Genomic DNA, 26,684 nt, shown 5'->3' on the forward strand with positions numbered 1-26,684 from the left:
TAGGAGGTTAAATTTGGAATTAAAATGGGTTGAAGAGTTAGAAATAAGAAAATAGTAAGCACCGGTTTGTTCTGAAGGAGGTGGAAATGAAGGCAGTAGCTAGCTGGGACTGGGATTAGAGTAATGGGATTTGTTTGCTTGCATTCATAAAAAGAGGAGAACTATTAGAACTCATTTCCAAATTTAAGGGTATACTTCTACAGAAATTCTAAATTTGTTGATGTAAAATAAAGAGCTAGCTATGGACCTAAGGGTGCAGAGGGTGAGAGCGGATGAGGCCGGACACCAGGGAAGGAATGTGCCTTTGATTGGATCAGGAAGGTGTGTTGCAACAGCAGGGAAAACAGGGTACCAATGTGGATGCAGGTGGGGCTGGGGATGTGGCTCAAGCGGTAGCGTGCTCGCCTGGCATGCGTGCGGCCCGGGTTCGATCCTCAGCACCACATACCAACAAAGATGTTGTGTCTGCCGAGAACTAAAAAATAAATATTAAAAATTCTCTCTTTCTCTCTCCTCTCTCACTCTCTCTTTAAAGAAAAATGTGGATGCAGGTTTTCTAGTGGAGTGACAGGGGAATTTCTGTCTTATTGCTGTTTTTTTCTCAGTAAGAATGTGTGAAACAAGATAAAATGACAGGGAATGGAATGTGTTGAACATGTAAGGAGTGAGAATAAGATGCTAAATAGTCAAATATCCAGAAAGAAGAGGTCTGACTGGCAAAGTATGATAGGACTACAAAGCCATGTTGATTGCACATGTGAAATCTGATGTTGCAAATTTAAGGTAAGATCAGATAGCAGCTTCCTCATTAGATAAAGCATACAAGTTACCTGCATGTAAAATTTAGGGAGACAGACACCCTCTGTCATGTCCTGGGTACAACACTTGCCTCAGCAGAGTCTGGTCCTTCCGGACAGTAGAGTTTTTGTTTCTTTAACAACATTCAGCTACTTGAGTACAATTTAGTTTAACCATGACTGTGATTGGTAGAAGAATAAAACTGAACAGAGAGAAGTACATGAAAACAAAAGGTATAGGCAAGGAAGATCATGGAACTCATGTAGTAAAAGAAGAGGAGAGAAAGTATCATGGTGGGGGGGTGAGATATGGTGACAAAAAGGGTGATCTGTGAATTGGTAAGTTTAGGGGCACATAGAATTTCTGTAGTAGAGGTAAAAAGTGTTGTCCAGAAGGAAAAGTTTGTAAATGACATCATTATTGTATGGGGCAATTTTAAGAGTGATCATGATCATAGATTATAAGACATTATAAAAAAAGAAAAGAAAATTCTAAGTGAAATCAGTTAATGCAGAGGCCAGGATGTTGAGTCACTCAGGTGAGTAGTAAGAATTCCAGAAAGAACAGCAGGAATGTGGATGAAGAATACGGTGAGTCAGAAACTCAAGTCTTCAATGAATGGGGCTGCATCCTGGATGTGAGTCAGAGTAATCAGACTGATTCCTAAATAAGTAAACTATGAAGTGAGTTTTTCAAATACACAGTAATGATTATTGGTTGCAATAAATACTTGACAAAATGAAGAAGATAAGGAAAAGAAGAACATGAATAACTGAGGTTCTGTTGAAAATTGCTCTTTTCCATTGCATTTTAGTCAATGCCTTAAATTTCATACAGTCATTCTTTATCTAAGGTTGCTAAAAATGCTAAATTAACTGATCTCACAATTCTTATATTTTCTTACATTTTCCTGCTTGTCTAATGTTGGAGGTGGTGATGGGCTAATGGATGAAGTTTGGGTAGCAAAGAGAAGGGGGAACGAAAGTAGTAAATTTGAAAATAAATAGAGAAGCTTACATTTATAAATATATAAAAGTGTAATTTTTGCACAGGGAGGTGAATGAATTATTCTTGTATTGCTTTTTGCATTGTGGAAAGAAGAAAATGTAGACCAAGGGAACATACATGTAATGGCAAAGGAAAGGATAACGATGATGATAGTTTTCATTCATTGCTATTTATTGCATGCAAGCTCACAATAAATGCTTTACAAGTGTCATCTCATGTATTCCTTGAAATAGCCCAGAGAGGTTGGGGTCATCATGCAAACTTGACAGATGAAAAATGAGGCCTAATGAGGGTAACTTGCCAAGATCACATAGGTAATTGGCAGATCCAGAAATCAAACTTTAGTACCTGAATCCCAAACCCATAATCTCTCCCCACATAAAACTCAAAAGACCCAGCATTTTCAAATAAAATCTTTATAATTTTTCCTATACAACCACATTGCAAGTTCTTGAGATGCCTAGTAATAAAAATATAATTTTCCCATACATTTCTTATTGTACAGAAAATATTCCAGGAGATGTGTGGACCCTGAGGGCAGTACCTGACTAGTGAAAATTACTTCACAACTTCATGAGTTTATTTTCATTTCTTACTAGCATACATGGATGAAAAAGTATTTTAAAAATTTAATGCACTTAAAAATGAGATTCCTAAAGTGTAGAAAGGAAAGGAGTAAAACAAGAAAATTTGATGGAGCATGATTTATAGTATTATATGTATATAATTCTATATATTATATACTATATATATATGATTATTCCTGTTCAAATTTATTTTTTATATTTACTTAAGTAATTTAGTTATGATAAATTAATAAATATATTCAGAGTCATTTACCATTTGATTTTGTCCTAGACAAAATCTTCCTTAATTATTTTTCACAGAGTGGCTAATTTCAGTAAAAAAGATCATCTTTTTAAAAGACAACAAACATGTATAAAGTAGTAAACCATCAATGAGTCCTTCATGTCTATTCAAGGGTGAACAAAGTATATTATTTGCATGTCTTTATTACATAGACCAGAGTACCAGGGCAATAGTTTGAGATACATCAATATGTAACAGAGTCAGTTCTCTATGTGAGAGGCTTGATGTAATTCAACTGCAAGTCTAGCCCATGACCAAAAAACATATTCTAAAAAAAACAAGATGCTAAAGCAATCAGCAATGAAAACTTCTTCAGCTACCAGAAATTAATTCAGGGCTCATTTAGAGATATGCCAAAGTTTTGCTTTGGTTTCTAATGTCACATTGATAACAATGAGTAAAGGACTGATTTGATCTCTTCATTTGTGAATATAAAAGAAGAGAGATGATACAAATGAAGCTCACACTATTATTTATTTATTTATGGTACCAAAGATTGAATGCAGGGACACTTAAGTACTGAGCCATATCCCCAGCCCTATTTATATATTTATTATTTTGAAGTTCATAATATTATGAAGAGGTTGAGCATGGCTTTGATTGAGAGCATGAGGGAGTGCTCCTTTTATGCTTGCCTGTAATTTATTGATTGATTGCTCAATATTGAACACTGTCTTTGGTGCAGTGCTTACAAAGATAATAGATACATTCCACCTTTACTAAGGAGACCGTGGCTTTGTGAGGAAGGCAGAATCAACTCAGTGTTGAGCACCAGGTAGGCTCTCAATAAATATCTGTTGAATGGATGTTAGTTATCTATGTAATCAATAATAAAAATATGCAGAGTAAAGTGAATGGAAGTGGTACTTGAGTCTTGGCTTCAGGTCTGGAAGATCATGCTCTACAAGAGCTTGACCCTTGAGCCACATCTCAGAGGAATGGAATGAACAAGAATGATTAGGAAGAAGCAGGAAGGGGATTTAGAACTGCACATGCAAAGGCAGTATGGCAAGTAGAGCATGGTGATGCAGGGAATGGGATTTTAGGTTATGTGGCATTTTGTTAAAACAGTATAAAGATTAATAAGAGAGATATTGTGAAAACCGTATTTGCTCCCTGAGAAGTTCAAGTATTCTTACATCAATAAGGGTGTGTGGGGGGGTTCAAATAGCATTGGTGTGGGAAAAAAAAGAATAATATTTACTATAGGGGTAGTACTAGGCAATGAAATTAAACAAAGTGTATTATTTGCATGTCTGAATATGTAACAGTGAATTGTACTATTATGTATAATTATAATGTACCAACAAAATGAAAAGATACAGTTAAAGTATTTATATAATATTTATATAAATATTTATATAAAATATTTATATAATATTCTTTACATAGAGTGGTTCATTTAATACTTACATATTCCTCTGAGATGGGAATTACTATTAGCCCATATTTGAAGTGCAATATAATGAAATTAAGAACTTAAAATAGTTACATATGGCAGAACTGGGGCTTTGAACCCCACAATCTGATTCCAGAACTCATACTCCTAATTATATATTTCCCCTAAATTCCATGTCAAATTTAGTGTAACTTGATGCTACAAATGATATGTAAAGTAGCAAAGTTGGGAATTATATTTTTGTGATAATGTAGCCTTTGTTCACTTGCTTTCCAGTAGGCTTTCTTGAACTGGAGAAAAGAGTTATAGAAACATCTGTTCCACTAGAAATTTTGTAGAACCCAGAGTATATTCATGGGAGTGTGTTACACAAGTGACTTTCTTCCATCTTGAGTATCATTGTGGCATAATGATTAGAAACTGCTATTGTAGGAGATGAGGAATCATTTGGTCAAGGAGGTGACAACGTTGGGAATTCTACTTAGAGAAAATTAAATATCATTTTATTCAGTAGAGAATGTGACATTCAAAATTTTCAAAGTGATATATAAATGTCAGGAATTGATGATAGTGTGAAATTCATAATGTGTGTTTTTCTAGTCAGATCTTCACCATTGGAAATTCAATAATTTTTTGTTGAGGCATCATTTAAAGATGCCTCTGTTCTTTTTATCTACATGCACTGGTGTTTACTGAATCTAAATCTAAATATTTACTGAATCAAAATATTTAATTATCTCATGCATTAGTTTAAACACTTCATAAGAATTGATTCTTTTAATTCTCACAACATTTCTAAGAGAAAAGTGCTCTTACTCCCACTTTGTAGATGAAGAAACTTAGGATTTAAGAGGTTAACCACCTCAATGTCACACTAGAAGTTGGTAAAGGTGTTGGTTAAGAAAAGCAAATGGGTTTCCACTTGAGTATCTAGAAGTGGTAAGATGATACTGGTTGATTAGAGAGCTCCTGCTTCCCCCCTAATTCCTCAGTCTTCCATTGATTCATAAAGTCAATTCCTCCATGAATTAATAAAAAGAATGATGATGTGCATGAGTACTGTTCTCTAGCAACTTCAAAAATATATTATATTCATTGTTAAGTTCCTACTATAAATGAAAAAAGAGACATACACAAATTGTGAATGTAAATGGGGAATGGAGTTAGCCCTCAGATCAGTGACCTTTCCTCTAGGCTGTGCTACCTCTTGTTGGCTAAGCAGTATTTAAGAATATCAGGGATCTGTGGTTTCATTAGTGACTTCATCTTCTAATTTTAGAAAAAAATCAAGAAAACAGATATTAAACATTTTCATTAAATATTCTAATTGCTGTTGTGATGGTAATTATTTGCAAAGTTACAATCTTTTTTGATAATTTTACCTATTTAGCCTGATAAATGTTTCAGAATTTTGTAATTATTGATCATTAGGTAAACAACAACTGTACATATAAAATAAACTCATTATCAGATGGAAATATATAAGTTGGTGTATTTAGAATAATATATGATTTTGGAGAATATAATATGAAAAAGAGATAGCAAGGAGAGGAAAGTTTCTTTCTAGAACAAAAGAGAAATTAAATCCAATATCTTCAAAGGAGAAATTCAGGGAAGGGAGCCTGTAGAGAGAAGATAGGCAGCAAGAAAAAGGATGGGTGTCAGGTGAATTTGTTGAGATAGGAAAGAATAATTCATGAAGATGAAGGGGTCTAAAGGCTGTTAAAAGAACAGAAAGTCTGTGTAGAGTGAGGCTGGATGGAGCAAGACAACACTGGGGTGGTGATCCCTTTCCACTAAGACACCTGGAATTATAGAAGAGTCAATAAGATGGAAAGTAAAAGTGAGCCGAAGCTATTAAGAGGAAAGATGAAAGCTTCAGAGAGAAATGGAGTTTAGGAAAGACTGCATCTTTTGCATCCTGTGCTGCTCTAATACTGTCACACTTATCCCTGTGAATCAAGGGACTTTTGTGATCTGAGCAGAGATGGAATTTCCCACCGCTTGCTGCCTCACCCATTGAGTAGTTCCCAGTAGCAGCCCATGGTGATATTCTCCTGGGCAGAGGTAGCAGAGGCAGAGGAATTAGAAAGGGCAACAGCTTGTGTGTGGATTTGAAGTTGAGATGAAATCAAACTCCAAGGATTTTGGCTGGAATCTCCTCCTGCCAATTTGGAATTGCTGTTTGTAGTTCGTATTGTACAATAGCTGTCATGCTTCAAGACATTTACATTTTTCTCTATTAACTACTGTTCTTGTAGCAAGCAATGAATATTCAGTCTATCATCTTATATTTATTTAGCTGCTCTGTACATTGCCTAACTTGGATGCTCATCATTTACTTTCTAATGTGCATAATAAAGCACATCTGATTCCTATTCGTACATCTGGCTTATTTTCATTTAAAATATATTATTGCTATCAAGAATGACCTTGTATGGATTACAATCTTCGTATCACTTAAAACACATAATATATTTTATCTACCATTCTTCTTTAGAGAAAATATAATCCCAATGAACTATATTATTTAAACTTTATTAACACTGTTTTCTAAACGTTTATAGGCAGTGCTGGTACGCCTGTCACTTTTAATGAAAACGGAGATGCTCCCGGACGTTATGATATCTTCCAGTATCAAATAACCAATAAAAGTACAGAGTACAAAGTCATCGGGCACTGGACCAATCAGCTTCATCTAAAAGCAAGTATCAATGTAAACGTGCATTAATACATATGGTTCTCAATGAGGGATGCTTTCTTTTAAAATACATAACTTCAACCTCTGTAGAAAAAAAAAACTCCTAATATCTATAAAGATTTAGTGAATCTTTTCTTTGGCTATACGCTTAGAGAAATTTGCCCTTTTCTGAACTTGCTAGTTCATGTCTTTTGCACACTTTGTGTGTGTGTGTGTGTGTGTGTGTGTGTGTGTGTGTGTATGAGAGAGAGAAAGAAAGAGAGAGAGCTAGAGAGAGAGAAAAAAGAGTGTGTGTGTGTGTGTGTGTGTGTGTGTGAGAGAGAGAGAGAGAGAGAGAGAGAGAGAGAGAGAGATGGGGTGGGAGTGGCAAAATGTGTAGTGAATTTGTCAAGTCTGGACTTTAACAAATGTGTACATTACCTTTGCCACATCATAAGGTGACACCTACCTAATGGCTATACCTGATGGATGGAAGTAAATCATACTCAATATTTATATTACCTTTTTGAGTTACAACACTAGGGGAAACTGATGTGTGCAGGGTGATCTTCAGATTATCATGCATCCCTTACTGCTGCCTGGTACCTTTGTGTACCTTAGACATCTCAGTCCAAGCACCACGGATTTTATAGCTTTGTAAGTAGCCATATGAGGATAACTTGGAGAACCCTGGCCTAAGCTTCCTAAGCAGGATTCCAGGGCCTTTGGGTGTTGTGAAAGGTAGCTGGACATTTGCGTGCTAGAGAACCATGCTCCTCCTGAGGCTACAGATCTTTCTGCAGGTGTCTGGCAGGGACCCAGTGAGGATGACATAAGTGGATGGCAGAAGAGAGGAGTTTTAGCAGGTGTGCCTGGCTAGTGGGCAGCCCAAAAGTACTCCTAGAGGCATTTATCTTTAGGGACTTGGGCAAGAACCATCAGGTACTTGTACCAACCAATTCTAAAGTGCTCTGGATAAAGAACTTTATGGATAAGGGAGGCTCCGGAAATCGCAGGGAGCAGAGCACTGGATTGGGCATGGCAGGGTAGGGAAGGTTTAAGGTAGAGGGAAATATTGGAGCAGCATCTGTTTACCAATGGGTTAAGAGTTATTTCACATTTTAACAGCTCTTGCTATATCAGGGCATGTGGCTTCTTTGGGTATAGAGAGTGTGCCCAGAGGTGTTGGTTAAGAATGGGAACTCATTCATACAGCCTCTTTTCCTCAGAAACATAGGACTGTTTTGAGACATTTAAGTGGCCAAGGAATCACTACAACAGCAGCAATGCTTCCTCTGTAGATATTAAGATGCTTTTAAAATGCTTCTACTAAACTAGGAACATCTTCCATTGTTCTGTTGTTCAAATGTATAAATAATTCACCCTTTCTTCTAATGAAAAGTGTCTCCCCTTCTTGATTCTCTAAGCTATGGCAATCCTGTTGGGAGGTGCATAGGCTTTCTTGTGTTTGAACCCATTCAAAAGACATCAGTTAGTATTTTACAAATTTCTATTTCTGTAGGTCCAAATATGTCTCCTGAAGTAATACGTTTTGGCAGCATCTGTCATGGTATTCTCAGCAAAGAAGTAGATAATGAGAAAAAAATAAAACTAGAGTATGATTTATAGTTTCTTTGAAATGATTTCTTGATAATTATCATAGCTCTGCATTCAGCCATGCAGAGACAGCTCATGTTTCCAACTATTGCAGTATGTAAGACAATGTGTCTACAATTTACTGCATGTAAGTGCTTCATGAAACATACATTGTTCTGAATCCAAATTGATTTACTGAAACATGCATAGAAAATTCCATAAGTTGTTAATTACATGAAAATTATTAACTTTTTGTCAAATGTTCATTTGGAAGTAGATTTATGTGAAGTAAAATTATTCAACATGACAAAATTTGACAAGGGATTAAAGAGGGAAGCTACATTTCTCTGACTTTTATTAAAGCCAAAATTGCCTATTACATTCTTATGATTAAGGATTCCCATAACAAAATTCAGTGTTTAAGAAATACATGCACTAGTATATAGTAATAAGACACCTAAAATGGTTATTCACAAAGTGCCCACACACACATCTATATGGGTATAATGTATTTATTATAAAACTTCATATTGAATCTCAAGCTGCTCTTTTATGTACATTTAATGATGCATGAAAGTTTTATGTTTACGATCATGTTATCGTTCATAAAATATATCAAAACAATTTGTAAGAATTATTTCTCGTGCATGATTATGATCATTTGTAACTATACCGTAGTGCTACTTTCACTGAAACTGTGAAAATGCAACTCTCAGAAGAGAACAGTGAATGAGGCTGTGGAGAGAGTTATAAATCATGGATTGAATTTTGGGGACTATTGTTGCAAACAAACTATCCTTGGAAGATGGATCAGATACCTGCCTGGAAAGCTACTGGTTTTTAAAAGTTATGCTTAGATCTTAGGCAAGGCACCAATTTCTTTGCCTGAGTTGCATCATCAGTAAAATGGAAATAGTAATTGCAACTACCTTATATGGTTATAATAAGAATTAAAACAAATAACATAATAAGTGCCTGGCACACAATTACTCCATATCTCATGATTTTATGGGATCAGTGAGAGATGTGACAATAAGTGCTTTGAGTAGGGAAGTGAAGGTCCTTTTAGAAGAAGTACTTGAGTTTGCTTTATAAAATTCCAAGAATCTTCCACTTAAATGCTAATCTTTTGTCCCCACAGTTAGTTGTTTCTGCCTATCTTTGATAGTTGATATTTACCTTAAAAAGTAAACTTTACATAATGTAAACACATTGTTTATTCTATAGTATTTTGTGAATAGAAATTATCACGTAGGCAGTTATGTGTATGTGTGTGTGTGTGTGTGTTATTTTTCAAGTTTTTATGTTTAAACCATGCAATACTTTCTTAAAACACATTTAAAATTTTATTTTTATTTGACTAATATTATATATAGTACAATGTGGTATTTTGATATATTTTTACAATGTGGAATGATTTTAAAGGAGGCTAATGAACAAATCCATCCTCTCTCATACTATTCATTTGTGTGTGTGTGTGTGTGTGTGTGTGTGGTGAAAACACTTAAAATCTATTCTTTCAGCAAATTTTAAGTACACAATGAAGCATTATTTATTGCAGCCACCAGTCTGTGATCAAAGAGTACAACGTTTCAAGCAGACAAGAGGCACAGGCAGCTATTTTTAACAGGCTTGTTAAATTCATTCTGTGCTTGTACAAGTTGCTAGGGATTGAAACTAGAGGCTGTGGGTCTTTGCTCACAGGGCAGTCCCAGATTAGAAGGGGAGACAGACCCTCAAACCAATAGTTCTCCTGTAGCGAGAAAGGTGTGCTGATGAAGGTGTGGACATAGTTTTGCAGTGGAAGCCTAGGGACAAGTTCCTATGTGGCCTGATGGGAATTGTGGTAGGGAGCAAATCGAGGTACTGAGAGGAGAATTTATTTCCATATACATTATTTCTTCTTATTCTATTAAACCAGAATTACAATTGGTTTTATACTCTCAATGTTAGCATTTGCTAACATTTTGTGTTAATTTATTTATTATAAAACTTTTTGTGTATAATGTATTTATTATAAAATTATTTAAAATTATTATTTAACTTCAGTAAATGGCTGTATTTACTAAACTGAATTCTGCTTGTTTTTAAAGCCAGGGTTTTTGTTGTTGTTGTTTGTTTGTTTTTTGAGGAGGTGGTGCTGAATTTAAACATGATTTTACACAAGAGACTATATGGTTAAGCATACTTGAATGCAGCAAATTTGGACTGAATATATTTTAGTAAGCTGAATAAATTTTTAAAACCAGCAGATTATTCTTTTTCTCTGGAAAATGTCTAAGGCATTTCATATCCTCCAAAGCATAGCCTTTATTGTTCCAAATATTATTGTCTCTTTTTTCTTTTTATATAAAGGACATATGTTTTTAATTTAGCAATTATAATCAGTTAGTATAATTTATTTTCATTTAGGTATTCTATTCAGTAATCTTGGTCCACACACGAAGTACGTATTGTCTATCTGAGAATGAATTTGAACAATTAGGTCTCTATTTTTATATGGTGGAATCTCTCAAGAGACAGGTGGTCCTTATTAGTGATTACAAAACATATTGTAACCTAGAGGTTCAGAATAAACAGAGGAGCCTGAACCGTGAGAAGCACAGCCATATGCTGCTGAGTCCACAGGGAGAAGTTGTATTGAGGTGACTGGATGGGCCCAAAATAACTCAGGGCTCACTTTTTTATACTTTTCAACCAGAGCCGATTTTTCTGGATTATTGTAGGAATGAGACATGCATAAAATGTTATTAGTTATATTTTTTTTTCTTTTTCTTTAGCAAATAATTTTGAGATAAATAAAAATAGTGAAGAAGAGTAATTCCACACTTGTGTCTCAACCACAATTAGTTGGCACAATGTTAATTGGAAGAGTGACAAGTAGGAAAGGGGCTTCCTTGAATTTGATTTAACTTTTTCTTGGGTCATTCCATAGAAAAGTAACTTTTGATGAAGTCTAGAATGCTAAGCCTCAATTTTCCCATCTGCTAAGTAGAATAGTGGGCTTATTATAAATATTAAATGCATCATAATATAATGGCCAAGAACAAGATCTCAAAGTCCAAAAGATGAATTCTGACCTTCCTTTCATGTGTTGTGTGGCCCCAATCATGTTGTTTTTACCTTTATTGGTCTCAAATTCTTTATCTACATAGAAACTGTCATATCTGCTTCGTAGTGTTCTTGATATAAATGAATTGCATCTATAAAGGTCCTGTAACATAGCCTGACACATATTAAGTGTAAAACAAGTATGACAATCATAATTTGGTTCGAATCAGGATATTATTCACGATATGCTCAGTTAGTGCTTATCGAGGGTCTACTTAGGACTTGGCAAGAATGTGGTTAAAATTTAATCATCTTAATGTTTATTCAAAATGTCTGCTAGCTCATAAACAGAAATATAAATAATGACACCAAAATGACTTTTTGAAAAGAATAAATTAGCATCTAATAAACAAAAATACAGCTTTGAAGATTAATCGTCTTCTTACTGGAAAGGAAGGCAAACAAAAGATTTTCAGGATAGAGTACAAAGGCAGGCTAGCTTAGTATTTAAAGTTCTAACAGAATGTAGAGAAAGAACTCAGGGAACCGACTTTCATACTTGTAGGAAAGGGAGATATTTTTATAATTATTATTTCACACAGTGGACTTTTATACACAGATAGATGATAAATATATAGATAGATATAGATATAAATATATATTTAGAGATAGAGATAGAGATAGATAGATAGAGAGATAGATAGATAGAAAGATAATATAAGAAAGTATTTTCAAATGCAAGCAAATCTGCAAACAGGGACATAGAGGCAAAAAGAAAGTGCATGACTCCTAAGCAAACAGGTCTTCCCTCAAACAGTTTCAACTCCATTCAATCAATCACTACTTCAGGACTATGTTGTTATCCTTCATCATATAAAAGCTGTTCCTTTATTAAATTAGTGAATCTAATAATTTTGGTTTAAAATGGTTGACTTTATCCAGAACAGAAATTCCTAAAAAAAAAAAATGGAAAAATGGGAAACCTGGGGAATTATTTCTTTCTGCATTCCAAGCAAGTCAAGGAAGTCCCAATATAATATATATGTATTTGATTGATCCTTTACTGCAAAAGCCAAATGTGTAATCAGAATTCCACGTGGTAGATACTATATTACAGGTATGGGGTAAAGACTGATTTAATGAAATGAAATGCTGCTGAAAAGTTTGATCAAATTTCTGTTTTTTTTTTTTTTCCAAATCATATAAGTCATAGAGCAAACATTTTAAAATATAAAAACATATTTTGGGTTTACCGAATGGGCACCGAAAAGTTATCCTGGTGCAGTCATCTCTTTTTACAGATATTCTCTATTCAGAACATCAGAGTAAAGACCAAACTTTTCAAATACTGCTTCCACTTGATTTAATAGTGATCTATTGGAGGTCCTCTGTGACATGATGGTTACATTATAAAGATATCCAAGGACCAGGCCTATGTAATCTAGGCAGATGAAAAACCTAGGGAAGTTCAAAATCATACATGGGAGCAGGGAAATAGATGTATGGGGCCAGGTAAGATTCTATAGGAGTTGGTGTACTGTAACCACTGGTTCTTCTTCCTATCCACACCATTTGCAGAACTTCCTGTTCTCCAGAGGGCCTTAGAGTTTCTGAGTAGCCTCTTATGATTGAGGAACAGTACCATTGGATGGGCAGAACTATCCTGCCTATTCAAGGACTTCATAATGCAAATGTAAGTGCGATGATGTGGTTGAACACTGTTTTCTATGCTTTCCATAGGGAGGTGAAAAAAGATGCCATTTCTTTTGTGAACTAAGGGATCCTGAGATGCTCCAGAGCAGAGGATAACCTGATCAGAGGACATGTGAGACATGAAGGGAAATGACTCCAAGTTAAATTTTACAGGGTCTCAAAAACCAGGAGAACATGTTTAGTATGTTTTAAGATACAATGAGTTTTTCAAGAGAGAGCCCTATCTTCAAACTTTAGGAGTATGTTTCTGGCAGCATAGTTAATATTGGCTGGAGAAAAAGTGGATCCATGAATTTGGTAACTAAGAATTAGCTATAATTAAGAATTAGACTGTAATTAACTTCATTTCTATTTTATCTAATTGTCTGATTCTTTCTCCTTCAACTAGTCATTTTCTTTGTTCTAGACTTCTTCCATAACTTATTTAAAGGGATTTACTATGGAACATTTATCATAATAGGAAAAAAAAATAAGTGAACAAACAAGTGAGAAAGTGGGGAAGAAGAAATAGATTTAGTGAATTTCAGTTAATAGATTTGATTTTTCTCATCAAGAATAATAACCAATAGATTCTTCCAGACTGTTCATTAGAGTAAGTAAAATAATTGCTTTACTATTTTAAAAACATACATAATTATGTCACATCAGATCTGAATCCAATTAGTAATTGAGAAGCTAAATTTGGTTATCTAGATCCAGATGGAGGGAGTTTCCTGGGGTAATCTACTAGTATTGAGGGACTTTGATGGTTTATTAAGGAAAAATGGGATATTAAAAATTGTTAGTAGTACAAAAATGAGAAAAGAGCTTAATTGGATAAGTAATAATGAAAATAACTCAGAAAGAAAAAGAAACCTGAAAAAAAAAAGATGATAGAGGTCAAATTGGAAAAGACAAATGAAAGAATATAAGGTATCTTAAAGAAGAAAATAATATAAATTAGAAAATGTCTCTTTACATGAATATCAAAGAAGGATAAAGGAAGATGGTCCTTCTAGACTTTTATGAGAATAATAAAGTAATAAAATAAGCATAAATGGTATGTTAATCCTAATTTTAACCTTGTGAGGAGCAAAGTGAGTACAATTGTGCCATGATGAGTAGACTAAGTAGGTTAAATAAGGTCATAAACATAAAATGATACTCTAGAATAGAAAAATAATGGGTAAAGAATATTTTTTTTAATGGCAGATTTACTAAAATAAATGTGCACTCTATATGCTAGGGTACTTTTAAAAGCTCAGAGGGCTCTTCAGTGTTATATAAAATATACAAAATACAAAAGAATTATAACTAAGAACTGAAATATTATCTGAATAAAGCATGTAGCCCCCAGCTGTAGGTTGAGGTCCTTTACTACTAGTTAGAGCATGAAATTACACAAAACAAAGTTGCTCTACCTCTCAACTGAGCCAAAACTCTAATGGGACATGTGACATCTTTCCTCAAGACTGAGGGAAGGGAAACAGCCAGAAGCTGGTATAGTTTCCTATACTATTTCACTGAGGTTAGAGATCCCTTGGCTCCAGGTGAAGTTGCAGAAATTTGCAATCCTTTCTTTTTTCTAAAACATATTCTACATTAAATATAAGAGTTAAACATCCCTTCCTAAAGCTTTGTTCAGTTTGGAATCAATACCTCACTCTTCAGAGAGAGATCCTGGGGAGCTCTATGATAAATGTGGAAGGTAAAATGGAGAATTAGAAGACTAAGCCTCAGATGGGTTCATACTCTGTTACTCAATATTTAGAGCTTCAATTTTCATGTTTATAAAATCAGGAATTTGCTATAGTTATTCACTAAAATTTCTTCCAGATCCATTTCTTTTCCTAATTGGATATTTTAGATATCAAGAGTTAGGTTAGAATGTAATTCTCTGCTTATTTTTTTGTTCAGAATTAAAAGGGATCCTAATATGTTTATGACCTCATTTATCTATGTAGATGGTGCTACACCTCATGATGTTTAAGGATTCAGAGGTCTTCCATTTATGGTTGATAAAATTTGGGGTATTTATTATAAAGAAATATGACTACTTCCAGCCTAAGAAAACTGAAATAAAATGGAAGAAAATAATAATGACTTAATAATTTAGCTGACAGTTGTTTTTAAAAAAAATATAAAAATTGTTGCAAGGACTTTGACATTACTTTTGCTCTCACAAAAGCATGATTTCATAACACATTTTTTTTAAATAGGGGTCTGTCATAGGAAAGCTTGATGTCCTATTAGGTATATTAATTTCAAATGAGGATAAGTAGAAATGACTAATGTGATTTGTGAAATACTAATTTATTGGAAAAATACTATTCCGTGAAAATAAAAGGAGAGTTAAGGTCTATATTTGTGAGGAATTAGGGGATGTGATAGCTTAGAGAAGAGCCAGCCACAAATGGGCAATAAAGGTAAGCTCAGCTTATTTTTGTTCCCATAAAAAGTAAAATAAAATAAAGTGAATTCAGAATTCCCACTGTACCCTCACAGATTTGGTTGCATTCAGCTTATGACACTGAGACAATCAGTGCACAAGTGTTTATTGCCCTTTTACCTTGAATACTGTAAAGAAGTAAAGAATTTGATTTTTGGAGATGGATGTAGTAGAACACAGGTTTAGTGACCACATCCCAGTTCTGCCTCCTTCATGAACTACCAGCTATGCTTACCCATTTCTAGAGACTCTTGAGAATTTCTGCCCACTCTTTGTACATTTTCACATATTTGTGTGTTGAACTTGTCTCCTGAGATGATGTTTCACATCTGCTACTGGCTGGACAAGCAATTGTTGAATCATCACATGAAAAACAGAACATTTTCATAACCTTAAAGTTGTTGAGTTATTGTTAAGAAATAATGAGCCTTGGAAAGTCAGTACTATTCTGCTAACCTCATAGCATAGCTACCCAAGAGATAAAATTTGGTTCATTTTCAGGGTTTGTGATGACTCTGAACGTTTGGAGATGGTCTCTTTAACCAAAAAAACAAACAAACAAAAAAAAAACCCAACACACACACACAAACAAAAACTAAAACTGTTAGAAACCTGAGTCTGAAATATTTTCCAAGATGAAAACTATAGTTCTTGTCCAAGTCAGCATTTTCTCAAAACTTTCCTTAGAACACCAATTTGGCTGGCTTTTAAATAGCTATTATATATGCACACAAAAGCTTTGTGAACAAATAAGTTTAGGGGATGGTAGGACAATTTTTTTTTTTTGCTTTGTTTTCCTGTGAGACAGTTTAGAGCCTGAAAAGTGCTAATGTACATTGCAACCAACTGAGATGGGTACATTAGATGTACTGGATTCAATTTAATGTATTAACTTCAAACTCCCTTTTATTCAAGCAATGTTTTGCAGAACTCATATCCCTTGAAATCTACTTTGAGAAATGCTGGCTTAAGTTGAAGTTTCCACCTACCTTGACTTTTATACTTATTAACTCATTTGATCCTAATCATAACCCTGGGAATTAAGGACTCTCAGAAAGGCCATTTTATAAAAAACTAAAATTACCAATAACTTACTTATTGTGTTTCACTTGACTAGTGGAAACACAGGTGAAATTCAAGAACATATATAAATATGTATGTGACTCCTGTGTGCATGCTTTTAGGAATATCAGAGAATTAGAATCAAGGAAAAGTTCATGACTGTTTGGACAGTAGAAGGTGGTGAACACAATGAATTTCAAATAGGTAAGAATACTAGAGGAATGGAGTTTAGAAGAAAGGAAAGGTTCAAGGAAGTCAGATTTGTTTTGATGGCTCTAGAATGTTCTAGATAAGGTATAGGAAGGCAGGACATACCAGGGGGGTAGGGAGTAGATTGCACCAAGGCAGAAAGAGGGAATGTCAGAATTTCCCTGAGGAATAGAGAGCACGGGAACCAAAATCTTAGAAGGTTTCTATAAGAAGCAAATTTTAGAATTTTATCTCAATTTTAAGTGTGGATTTTACATTGTAACTGGTCTCAGTCACTGTAAAGAAATGACCTAATGACAACTGCACATTAATAAGATTAAGTGTATCAGTCTATTAGAAAAGATGACCCTCAGAGACAACCACAATTTAACAGTAGTATTGAATCATTCAAAATATGAGTGAACAGGCATGCCTTAACTTATAGCTTATTTACTGGAAAAAAAGAAAAGGAAACAAACAAACAAACAAATAAACAAAAAACCCTCATCTTTTATCCTAACCATAGTCTTTTCTTTAGTTTTTTATTTGGAATAAGCTAGTATTTGTTTTACAAAACACCTTAATATGTGTTGTGATATTTTCTTGAACTAATATTGAGCTGATCTTATTTTAAGAAATTTAGGGACCTTTGAGGCAAGGATAGCAACATTAAAATTTTATTTAGTTATTAGTTCTGTAACAATGATTCATAGCAGAGTACCAAATAATTATCTCGTTGTTTAAGTTAGTAATCTTCACTAATCATTTCAATGCCACAGTTTAAAATTCATAAGTGAATGATTTAGTGGGTGAATTCAGGAGACAGAGGCTGAGCTTCAGTTTGGTTGATGGATGGTGGGTACTCTCAGGCACTCCGTAAGACAGGCAATGGGATTTTTTTTTTTTCCTGGAGTAATGAATACTTCTGCCCTTTCCATAAGACAGTTGGACAGTGGTCCTACCAGCATTAGAACAAAGCCTAGTTGTAATGTCTGTTGCCAGCTGTAGGATTATGAACATGTTGCTTCTCCAGTATGGAAGCCAACTCCAGCCAGTACACTACTGCTCTGAAATCTTTCCTCATCTATGAATTGAAGTTTTCTATTATATAGTGGTTCTTATTTTATTAAAAAAAAATTAAAGGTCAAGAGTTTTGTGTGTGAAAATAGTTGTTGAACTTTAAAATGCCATGGAATTATAAGCTATTATTTGTGAGGGCTGTAATAATTTTGAATAGAAAATACCAGCCACACAAAACCACATTAAAAACAAATGAACAAAAAGTCTGAAACTCAATTCTGTCCCTTTCTTTGGGAGAATTTCTGACATATTTTGAAATGAGTAAAAATTTGGTCAGAATTGGATTGGCATCCATTTAAACAGAAATGAACATCTAGTGTTTTGTTTCCTGGGTCTTTTTTTTTTTTAAATGAGATCTTTCACCCCTTACTTGGAAAAAAGACTTTCATCTTCTTCACATAAGATAATGCCCATGGAAAATTCTGGTCTTCTCACTGGCACATGGTCTAAGTTCACAGTCATTGTGGATTGAATATGAAAAATTCCCTCATAAACTTTGTCACTTGATTATTTACCCCTGCTTCAAATATGTAAGACCTGGATGAGAAGTCAAAAAATATTTTTAAATTTTTATTTTTCTTTAATATTAATAACTGTACTATGGCTGATATATAATATAAAATTGCTACTAAAATTAGAGAGCTAAATTAAAAATTCCAATTAAAATTATAATTTTCCATGAATGTGTCTCTTTTCAGCCTTCTCATAGATTATACTTAAGGCATATAAATATTGCTGCGTTTTGTAACTGGAGCCCTCACCATTCAAGAGTACACCTCCAGAGCATGGCAGCCATCTGCTGCTGCTCCCTCGTGGCTGCCCCCAAACTGCCCAGACTCTCAAATGTTGAGTGGAAGGAGAGAATGGAGCAGCTGTTCTGGAGCTCAGTGGCCGCCTCTGCCCTCCTCACCACCTGGCAAATACACAGTTCAGCTCATGAAGCAAGCAGACACACTAAGCCCCGCTGTTCCTCTCTGTACCCTTACTCCTCTCCCAAACTGCTAATTTCCTTCTTGTCATCCTTAGCCTTCTCCTTTCCCCTACTCCTTTCTGACTTCAAGGTGTTAAGTGGGAATGCAATAGGGAGATTGAGAGGTTGCACCCAGAAGAGTGCAGGATTCTTGCCTAATGGTATCCTACTTCCCATCTCACTACTATTATTTCTTTAAGCAAAAACTCTTAAAAACCTGTGTCCAGGATATGCATAAATATATCTTTTCCTGTAGTTTACAACCAATCTTTTATGATGAGTATTATTATTCATATGTAATAAGAGAAATAGGAATATCAAACTCTCAAGGGAATCAGGCCGATGAATGAGAAAAGAATCAGGCATCATTGAAATTATTTTGACTGATTTAGAGTGAAAAGAGCAGAGCAAGAAGCAATGTGTCTAGGACAAGAGAAAGCAGGAAATAGGGAAAGGAGCATGGGTTGGGTTTGGGGGGAGGCTTTGAGAGTTATAAGAGACAGGCTTTGGGGCAGCTACAGAATGGAAAAGATACATGTACAGAGAGGGAGAAGAAAGGGAGAGAGAAATCAGTGTTTGAAATTGAGAGAACTTCCATGAGAGTAAGCATGCTCAAAAGGGATGGGAAAAGGATTCAATAATTGTACTGGCTTACATGGGTTTCATAAGGATTCATGTTTTGACATTGCTGAGAAATTTCGATGAATATTTAAGTTTCTTACAATTTTTGTTGTTGTTGTTATATAGGCTTTATACTAAGTTCCATGAGGTAGCTGAAGTTTTCTGTTGTTGTAGTAGTAGAATGTAAAATGTCATGTCTAGTGTCTTTTGGAGTAGATCATCATCTAGAACATAGAGTAGAATTTCACAGTATTTATGGTTTGGAAATTTCATAGAAATTTAGAAGATTGTTATCAGTATTGTCCCTGGAATACTATCCTAAACTTGGAGGGAAACGTTGCCTCTCCCCTGAGATTAGAATAATGTCTTACTATTATTTGGTTTGGATTACTTCTTTTTACTTCTTTTGGATTACTTTTAAAAATTCAGAAAATTGACACTCAGTTTAACACAGTAAATTAGACTACATAGGAAATTCTCTTGGTAACTGCATATCGGTAAATAGCTTTTTAACTTTACCTCCCAAGATATCAAGTATCTTATGAAATGAGAGGGATGAATGGCTTCCATGGCTGGACGAGCTTTGAGTTGAAATTCTACTTCTAAATGTTAAACTGGGAAACCAGTGCTGCAGGAAGTTAAGGAATTGATGAAGAAGGGCTAAGACACAGGGGTCTAAATTTTGAATAGAGTTATCTGCTGGAACAGGACAGCTGTGCAAAGATGTGGAGGCCTTACTGTCAGCAGTTAAGTGAATGATCACAGGATTTGGTTCTAGGATATTTTCCTGGAGTCAAGGACTGCTCATTCTGTGCTCCTGGAAAGGACAGACCCTGATCTAGAAAGGAAGCAGCAGAATGGAGGGAGGCTGGGAGTATATGTTTATTTTATAATTAGACTTTGATAATAAAGGAAGGAATATCCACTTCTACATTCAGACTGGAGGGAATTCACACCCTGGGCATGTGAGGTTGGAATCTGTGTTGAGTTATGACGGGATAAAAAAGGAAATTCTTAAAAATATCATCGGGAGGGGCAGAAAAAGTAACAGGAGAATTTGGGATGATTTTGGAGAAATTTCTGTAGACTTATAAAGGAAGGAAGAGACGGGTGTAGTTGTAAGTATCAGAAATATTAAAAGATGGGGGAATGACTTTCATAATTTTTGCTTTGTGCTATGAATTGAATCTTTTTTTGGTATTTGTGAATAATGTCAAGAAATATTCATGTCACAAAATATTGACATAGCATGGAAAATTGTTTTTTGTAAATATTACACTATTTGGGGCTAGGTCCACATGACATACTGGCTTTGCGAATGTTAAGCATAATTACAGATGAAGAGACTGAACTACTTCATAACAAAGAAGTAGTTCTCCCTGGGTTTCTAGCTGCAGTTCTTGGGAAAGGCTCAGAGCATGTAGCATTCTACAGTGGCTGCCTCCTATCAGCTTCTGTCATATTTCTTAAATATATACTATGCTGGGAGAATAGTAGAGAGGGTCATTTGTTGGGTGATGACAGATATTTGGGCAAAAACCCTAAAATCTGGGGCTGGGGGTGTGGTTCAGTAGTAGAGTGCTTGCCTACCATGTGTATTGCAATGTGTTTGATGCTCAGCACCACATAAAAATAAATAAATAAAATAAAGGTGTAAAAAAAAATCCTTAAAATCACACTTGGAAATTAAGTTACCTGAGTAAGATACATAGTAGCCCCTTAGGAAAGAGAATGTTGTTTTAAGGAGTTGGTGCTTCATTAATGTGAGTACCATAGGCTTACACTATCAAGAAATATGTTGTCTATTAACAAGTATAATTTCCTGAGTCCTGTATTGATAGCTGATTATTCAGTTGTGGTGATTTGCTTAATATTTTCTTTCTTCCCTCAGACTTGAAGACAAAATTCATGGGTCAAGTAGCAGATTTTTAGCTCATTTCCTAAAGCCTCTGTTACCTACCTTTACAGGGTATAGCAGAACAAAGTTAACTGGGGAATAGGAACCACCTGAGAATTTAAGGGGTTAGCCAGCCAGGTTTGTGACAGAGCTTGGAATTCAATAGGGCTGACAGAAGATTGTGAGTCATGTTATGTCATCCTTGCCTAATACAGTCAGCATTCATCAGGGATCCTCTTCTCAGGAAGTGTTGGTTCCACACCCCGACATCCTGGTCGATCAATAGCATCAGACAATAGATGTAGTCTCTGTGTCAGTTTGCAGAACAGTCTCCCCTCCCCCAAAAAATAAAAAAAAATAAAGTGTTAAAAAAAGAAAAAGAAAAGGACACTGCACTTTGTGAGTATCTAATTAAAAAAGAAAGAAAGGAAGGAAAGAAATGGAACTCAGATTGCCTTGAGGGATTTTAGATCATGCAGCACTTAAAAGACAGCTTTGTAGAAAAAAAGGAAAGTGAAAACAGAGCTGGAAAACACATCCAAAGATTCAGGTAGTTGTGATTTCAAACAAAGGTCTGTCCTGTCAGAAGAGCTTCACCTCTGACAGTGTAATATGTGGGGAAAATCACTGGCTTCTGTAAAAAGACACTTTCACATCCAGGTTTGGAATATGTTCCTGAATAGGTGATTTTCCATGTCCCTCACATCTTTTTCTTATTTGTCCTTCAGTCTTTATTCACAGACTGACCTGACTGTATATCATGCTTTCTGTCCATCAAGCTAAAGAGCTGATATATTCCAGAAATCAACACATTGCCAAAATTAGTGGGTTTGTTTATGTTCAGTGTTCTGCCAGTAACAATAGTAATGTTTTTAAGGTAATAGTTTATTATACCAGTAGCTGGCACACTGAACAAGGCATTTGATGAGCCTAGAAAAAGGTATTGAGTCCCTACAGTGCTTAATGATGATATCAATGTCACTTGAACACTTATAATTTTTCTTGAAGTTTTTATTTTAGAAAATAAAATAGAAATAGAAATAAAATTGAAATAGAAATCAAAAAATAAAATTGAAATAGAAATCAAGACTCTCTGATCTCCTTTCCAGACTCCCAAGAAGCAACATCCTTTAAGTTTTTAAATAATTATTTGTTTTAACTGCAGATATTATTTTTATATTTCAAATTTTTCACTTGAGACGAAAGCTAAGAATTCGTTTGCTTTTGCTATCCTTCCCATTCTCATCTCTTCCCAGTGCTTGCTTTGAGATTGTTTTGAGATTCTGGGTTTTCTTCAGGAAAATTTTATGAGCCCCTGAAAAATAGACCTCTATTTCTGATCCCAACCTTTCAACATATACCCTATGATATATATCTCAACTATATATTTTAAGAAAAATATATGAAAACATACTATCTTTGTTCTTTCATCCCAGGTGAACACACACCTCCATTTTTTTTTTCTTTTTGATCCACATTTTCACTTCTATAATGTTAGGTTAACATTGACATTGTATCCTAGAAGGACAACCAATCATTTCCTTTCTTTGTCCCTGGTGGACTCTCAAAATGGAAAGCAAACAAACATTTACATTGTTCTGATTATATAAACATTAATTTCTGGGCTGACTCCATTTTTTACTCCAAAGGATCTGATGCCACAAACCTGGGGCCACCCAGAGGAAAATATTGCTGGCATCAAGATCAGATGGATTCTTTTTTCTTATTCTCAGTCTGTTGGTTAACATTCCCGAGCCTATTTCTTTCTTCATATTTAGATGAAACCTGCACCCCCCCCCCGCCCCGCCTATTTTATCCTGATGTTTCCAGTCATTGTTCAGCTTGTTTTTCCTTGCACATCCGTGGTGTCCTGTCCTCTCTTCTCTGTCTTCATTGCCCTCAGGAGTCTTCCTTCAACCCCCTATGGAGATTCTCTTTCTGAACCTATCTCCAAGCTTGGCTGATTGCTCTCTGAGTTTGCTGCACAAAAACTGCCCCTTGATTTCCCTTTGCTATCCTGCTGGGATGGAATTTCATCTCATGGATTCATGTTTTCCTCCGTCCTAGTTTCCTTACTACAGTTTGGAAGGCATCCTCAAATGAGTTCCTATGATAGGATAGAAGAAGAGAGGAAAACCATCTCAGAAAATATCTGAAAAATACCTTTCACCTGACTTACAATTACATGGATAGTTTGGTTGGATATGGAAGCATAGATAGAAAATGTTCTAGCAGAATTTAAAAGAAATTACTTTGTTGTTTTTAATATCCAGGACTTTTGATAAGAAATCAAATAGCTTTGAAAGAAATTACACATGGGTGACTCAGCATCATTTTGTTGTTCCTTGTACAGAGGACCCAGTGGTCCCTGTCAATGTGAAGATTCATGTTCTTTAGCCCTGGAAAATGTCTTTGTATTATTTATGAGGTATTATGCCACTCCTCAGTCTTCTCCAATCTTTTTTGAAATTCTATTAACAACTATGCTATGTGGGCTGATTCTTTATCTTATGTTTTTTTCCTCATATTCATCTTTTAGCTGTATGCATTCTACATGTTCCAGTTTTATTTTACAATCTTTTCAACTTTTTAATTTCCCCAGCTATATCATTAATCTCACTCAGTAGCACTCCAATCCCTCATGTTGACTTTTAACAATATCTTATATCAGTAGGTGTATTTTCCTCTTGAATCTCTATAGTATTTACCATTTTTAAAAAATGGAGTACTTTTGTTCTGTGGAATACCTCAGTTTCCTCCAAGACATGAGTTTTTGGTTTGTTTTCTTATGGTCTCTCTTTCTTGCTGATTGGTCCTACTTGGTTTTAGACATTTCTGGAGAGCTGAAGTAGTTTTCCTCTGCTGTTATGAAAGATAATGGACCTTTTCCTCACTGGATTCCTGAACAGAAAGGGAAACCAGGCCAGGAATGCTGTGCAGGTGAAGGGAGGGTGGGACACACCTGATGACAGACGAAGAGAATCTTTCCCTAATATGAAGGAATAGTATACATATTAGAAATCAATATTTCCAGAATTTTGTTCAGTTTCTTTTAAGAGAAGTCCTGTGCTTTCTTATCCAGGGGTGAATGCCAGTTGAAAAAGATGGGTGTCCATCCTGGTCTTAGAAATAGACTATCATTGGTTCTGTATGTAGACTGTTTTCAGTACAGTTTTAATCTCATAAAATTCAAATTAACTACTGCCTCCATGTGCTCTGTCTCTATGGGGTTTCCTTTGGGAAAAACACATTCTTTTGAAGCCTTCTTATACTATAGTTTAGATTGTGGATTTTGTACTTATTCTTATCTATCAAATTAAGAACTACTTCTCATATTCAGAGCATTTATTAAAAATATACTCTAGCTTGGTAATATTTCCACTATGTTTTGTGTAATTCGATAGCCTATAAGCACTTTATTCTCTCCTGCACCTCCCAACTTTTATGGTGGAGAGGTCTTGGAGTAATGGATAGCAAATTCATGAGCCAGGGTGTAATTTGGACTGGCCATATGAATGTGCATTTGAAAGCAATCTCATGAAGTGTTTCACTTATGAAGAGGGTGGTTGCCTGTTGCAGATAGATTTAGGAAAAATTGACAAGCATCATAAGAATGGTATTTGAATCTGGCCACAACTGATGCTATTGAAAATCTGAATGTCATTCAAAGCCAAGATCTGGAGATCCCAGAATGTTGGGATATTTATGAAAGAACATGTAAATTAACTGGACATCTATTTTCCAGAATGGGCTTGCCTCTTCCCCATGTCTAGCTTTCCTAGAATGGGGTAGTCAGAGGAGGTGTTGTCATGGTAACTTATGGGAGGGGGCACTGAAGAGAATGAGTGAATATTCCTGAACTTATTAATAGTTTTATAATTTAGTGTCAGCAGCATTCAGGTAAAGAAAGATGTTTTTCAAGAGTTCTTCAACTTTCCAATACATGGATAATAGGAATAGTGTTAAACTAAAATAGTGTTAAACTAAATTCATCATTACACTTCTCAAATTTTCTTTAGATATTTCTAGCCCTTATGAGTGGGAGAGCTACTACTAAGGAGTATAGGAGATACTTCAAATTTCTAATTTCTAGTTTTTATTATATTCATACAATATCGTTGGCTATTGCAGCTGGAGAGGCTTAATGCTTGGAACTCTAAAATTATAATTTAAGAAATATCCTGCCTGATAGATGTCTAGGACCCATATTGTACTTCCTGCTCACTGATGCAAAGATCTTTCGTCCAATGCTATTCTATACTGTCTCCCAGTTGGAGAGTGCAGGTGAACTGAAATCAAATATAAACTAACTGAGGGCCAAAAAATATTAATATGTGATGTTGAGAGAGGCTTGTGGCAAAGTACTGATGGAGAAAAAATGAGATAAGAAAGAAAAAGCTAGGGAAAAGAAAAGACAGTAGACACTAAAAGAAACTACCAAGTTAGCCTTAGGAATCAAGGAGATTGGGACGAGGTAATGTAGTCTGGAGAAGAGCTAAGAGGGAGATAAAAATGTCCTGGGGATATGAAATACACGTGAATAAACAATGAATTCCTATTTCAGGTAACTTTTGAGGGCAAATTTTTTTCTTACGTGGACAAATTGTTCTTTAAGCCCTCATAGATAACTCCAAGCATTTTTAAGGACCAGGATTTTAAAAGGAGAATTTCTAAGACTGATATTCTTTGATTTGAAAAACTGGCAGACCTAAGTTGGACTTAGGTGCCTGTAATTTGCCTTCCTCTGTTCAACTTGGTATGCTAACACCTTGCAGCTGATGATAGAGTAGATTTACCTAAGTGGATGAGACTGCATTTTGCAAGATTTATGTTGTCAGATGATATGGGAGAAGCCACAATATTACCACATATTACTGGGAGAAGCCCCTTGTCCCCATTCATCATCACAGCAAAACTGGTGACAGTGGCTGTAGAAGGCTTCCCTGAGAGTTCTCCACGCAATTTCATTCCAATGTTAGTGACAGCATGCCAACACTGCCTGAAAAGTACTGGACTGTCAGTCTTTGACTGGCAGCTCTGATCTGAATACAAAGTGTCCTAGTCTCTCTGTGTCAGAATTAAATTAAAAATAAAATTCAGTTTCAGCATTTTTGTTTCTTTTTAAAAGAATTCAGTATTTCTTTGGAGAACAAAAATCCTAGTACATGGAGCCTATGGTGACTGTTAAATACCCAGGTTGGAAAGTACCTTTTTGCGAACAATAGTTACTTGGCACTTTTGCCAACTTCATTGTATGAGGCAAATTAGAGAAATGTTGGCTTGTGGCTACATTATGTAAAACACAAAACAAAGCCAGATTCA

At 35.1% G+C, this 26,684-nt stretch overlaps 1 protein-coding gene across 10 annotated transcripts in view; it reads left to right on the forward strand.

The window, feature by feature from the left end:
- The window catches only part of Grm8 (glutamate metabotropic receptor 8), a 732,322-nt gene that overhangs the window by 592,372 nt on the left and 113,266 nt on the right, over positions 1 to 26,684 (forward strand). For all 10 annotated transcript variants that reach the window (XM_040291623.2, XM_021722399.3, XM_078040287.1 and 7 more), the window contains one exon: positions 6,643 to 6,779. In XM_040291623.2, the coding sequence (XP_040147557.1) occupies positions 6,643 to 6,779 (137 nt within the window). The remainder of the gene's footprint in view (positions 1 to 6,642; positions 6,780 to 26,684) is intronic.

This window comes from Ictidomys tridecemlineatus, chromosome 2 (assembly GCF_052094955.1).
Source record: "Ictidomys tridecemlineatus isolate mIctTri1 chromosome 2, mIctTri1.hap1, whole genome shotgun sequence".
Classification (NCBI taxonomy): Eukaryota; Metazoa; Chordata; class Mammalia; order Rodentia; family Sciuridae; genus Ictidomys; species Ictidomys tridecemlineatus.